This window comes from Palaemon carinicauda, chromosome 14, assembly GCF_036898095.1.
Source record: "Palaemon carinicauda isolate YSFRI2023 chromosome 14, ASM3689809v2, whole genome shotgun sequence".
Classification (NCBI taxonomy): Eukaryota; Metazoa; Arthropoda; class Malacostraca; order Decapoda; family Palaemonidae; genus Palaemon; species Palaemon carinicauda.
The window spans coordinates 91,907,984-91,911,250 of NC_090738.1; the positions used below are offsets into that span (position 1 = coordinate 91,907,984).

Sequence of the window (3,267 nt, forward strand, 5' to 3'; positions counted from 1 at the left end):
GCCGGCGTAAGAAGAAGTCCAAGAGAGACCTTTCTCCTTCAAGGGTTGCCTTGAAGGAGGAAGGCTCCAGGGACTCTTCTTCCGCCACCCAAACCTCCTCCGAAGCTCCTACTCGGCGGGCCTCTCGTGAGAGGCCGCCGAGTGGTAGCGTAGACCCTTGTTCTGTTTCCCGATCCCGGGGTGCGGGAGAGGGCGTCGCCTCCCATAGCTGGGTGGCTCCCCCTCCTCCCCCGGGAGAGGATTTTGATTCTAACTTTGATGACCATAGCTCTGTCTCTAACAATGATCTCTTTCAGCTCTGGGCTTCTTTGGGGCTTGCCCTCCAAGGAAGCCCTGTTTGACCTTATCCAGTTGGGGGCCACTGTCAAGCAGTCGCCGGTGATAGAAGAGGTAGACCCTCTGTCTATTGTCTATGTTGTTGTGGCAGAGGCTTCCCACGGGTCTGGTCAAACCTCTGCTGTTCCTGATGATGCGAACGTTGCTGAAGGCTCTCCTCCCCCTTCCGAACATCCTTCGAAGGGGGAGGTGTGTCCCACGGTCTCTCCGGCGGGTACGTCTCTCCCTCGGGGGAGCGCACTGACTTAGACTCCTCTTCGGAGGACCGACAATCCTGACGACCTCCCTCGTGGCCGCCTTCGTCGTAAGGCTCGTCGTCCTCTTCGTCGCAGGGGCCTCCCGTCTCCCTATAAGGGAGTCATGAGGCGCCTCTTCGAGTCTTCGCCTCCACCATCCTCTGATGAGGATCCTCCTCGTCGGGAGCAGACTGTAGCAGCCACGTCCTTGGACCTCTCCGGTGATCGCTCGCGATCTCCTATGCCTATCAGACCTTCCACCTCCGGCGCAGATGTGCAGCAGGCTTCTGACCTCATCAGACGACGGGCATCGGGCCCTTCGGGGCAAAGGGATGTGTCCCACGGTGTGGGGGCTTCCCTTGCGCGTCAGGGTTCCCCTGCACTCCCTCCTGCGCGTTCACGAGTAGTAGTGCGTAAGCGCTCTCCTGCTTTGCAGTCTCCTGACTCACCTTACCAGCGCTCTGCTGCTCGTCACCGCTCTCCTGCTCACCAGCGCTCTCCTGATCGTCAACGCTCTCCTGTGCGCCAGCGCTCTCCTGATCTTCAGCGCCCTCCTGCTCGCCAGCGCTCTCCTGTCGACAGTCAACAACCTCCTGTTCCTGTTGCGCGCCCAGCGTGCCAGCGGTCTCCTGAGCGCACAAGATCTCCTGCTCGTCAGCGCTCACCTGCGCTTCCTGTTCCTGATATGCACCCTGCGCGCCAACGCTCGCCCACACACCCTAGATCTCCGGATCAGGACCCGGGCAAGGACCTGTCTCCTCCTCGTCCACGCGTTCCTGCTCGTCCTTTTTCACCTGCACAGCAGTGCGCACAGTCTCCTGCACGCACTTCTAGAGTTCCTGTGCGCCAGCGCGCACACGCGCCTTCTCATCCTGAGCCCGTTCGCGAGCGTTCGCCTTTGCGCGTCGCGCCTCCTGATCCTGCGCAGCAGTCTACGCATCGACATCCTACGCGCCAGCGATCTCCTGCGCGTCAGCGATCTCCTGCGCGTCAGCGATCTCCAGCGCGTCAACGATCTCCACCGCGTCAGCGTTCTCCTACTCGTCAGCGTTCTCCAGAGCTTCGGCGATCTCCTGAGCGCCCGCGCGATCTTTCGCCTGCGCGCAAGCGCTCTCCTACGCGTCAGCGCCACCTGGACCCTGATCGACATAAGTCTCCTACGTCCATCTCGCCCACACGCGGTCGTTCGCCTGCGTGTTCTACGCGCCATCGCTCGCCCACGCGGCAACAAGCCATCGCTCATCAACGCACCAGCATTCGCCGACGCGCTATCGCTTCCCGCCTCGCCATCGGTCGCCCACGTGCCACAGATCTCCAGGACACCATCGATCTCCTGCGCCTTGCCTTTCTCCTGAGTTACAGCGATCGCCTGTGCGCCCGCGCATTCCCTCGCCCACGCGCCAACGTGTTTCCTCGTCAACGCGCCAAAGCGCCCACTCGCTAGCACGCCCACGCGCCCTCTCGCCCGCGCGCGATCGCGCTCGTTTATCTCCGCGCGACTACTCACCCGCGCTCCAACAGCCCCCCGCGAACGATTCATTGGATCCTCCTCCGCGCGACCCCCAAAGCAACCCCCGTTCTCGCTGGGTACCACAGCTCATGGTGGCAGCAGATGCGCGTGCTTCCAGATCGCAGTCAGGATCGCCTCCGCGCAAGCGCAGGTCTCTCTCTCAGGACCAGGAAGAATCATCGGAGATGTCAAGGCAACATTCTTCCCTTTCTTCTTTGCAGGTAGGCCCAGTTGCGTCTACTCCAAAGGGTCAGGAGATCCACTTCCCTCCAGTGGGAATTACGGATACTGCGTCCGTATCTCGTCAGTCTTGGTTTGGTCCTTTGATGAGAGCGGTAGTACAGGCTATGAAGCCAGCACTCGCCGATCTCGGACTCAAGCCAAGGACAGACTCGCCCCCGCTGAAGAGAAGGAGAGGAGTGGACTTTGTGGTGACTTCTCCCAGGGAGAAGTTGGTTCCTAAGAGGTCCGTCAGGAAGGCTCCATCCCCTTCGCAATCATTTTCTCCTTCTCCTGTGGACGAGGCATTTCCGTCTTCAGGAGAGTCCAGCGAGGCATGGGTCTCACCCTCGGCACCAAGGAGGGAGTCCCCTCCTCGTGGAGGAGAACCGACTCGCGTAGAAGGCACCTTCCAGGCCTCTCTGCTGGAGTCTTGTATCCCGCCCAGGAGGGAACCCAAGGACTCAAAGACAGTTCCAAAGTCTTCTTCGCGAATTCATCAGGAACCAGTCAGACCCCAGGAGAACATCCACGTGTCTCCCCAGGAAGAGCCTCTGGGGACAGGAGACTTAGCTGCCAGTCCACAGGGAGGAGAGCAGCACGAGTCTGAGCATGCCTTCTGGCAGGTCTTGAGCCTGATGAGGCAGCTCAACAGGTTCAAGGCCCCGGAGATCGCCCCTCGCGAGGGCAAGGACACGGTCCTGGACCAGGTCTATGGAACTCAGAAGCCCCCAAAGGCCAGCGCGGCTCTGCCCTGGTCCCAGGTCGGTGAAGATTGCCAGAGACAGGGACGACGCTCAGCTCACAGACCTCGCCTCCTCCAGTCGTTTCTCTGCCGGGAGCAAACTCTTCCCACCTCCTCGTTTACAGCAGAGGAGGTACTTTGAGATCATGGGGGAGTCTAGCCTTGCTCTTCCCCTCCACCATTTGGTGGAAGAGCTTCCTAGGGGAGTTCCGCTTGAGAAG

The 3,267-nt window shown here is 60.7% G+C and overlaps 1 protein-coding gene across 1 annotated transcript; it reads left to right on the plus strand.

The window, feature by feature from the left end:
• Positions 1–696: 696 nt before the first annotated feature.
• On the plus strand, positions 697–2,016 carry LOC137652879 (neurofilament heavy polypeptide-like). The gene has a single exon (XM_068386273.1). It carries the CDS (start codon positions 697–699, stop codon positions 2,014–2,016), a length of 1,320 nt encoding a protein of 439 aa, XP_068242374.1.
• The last annotated feature ends 1,251 nt before the right edge of the window (positions 2,017–3,267 follow it).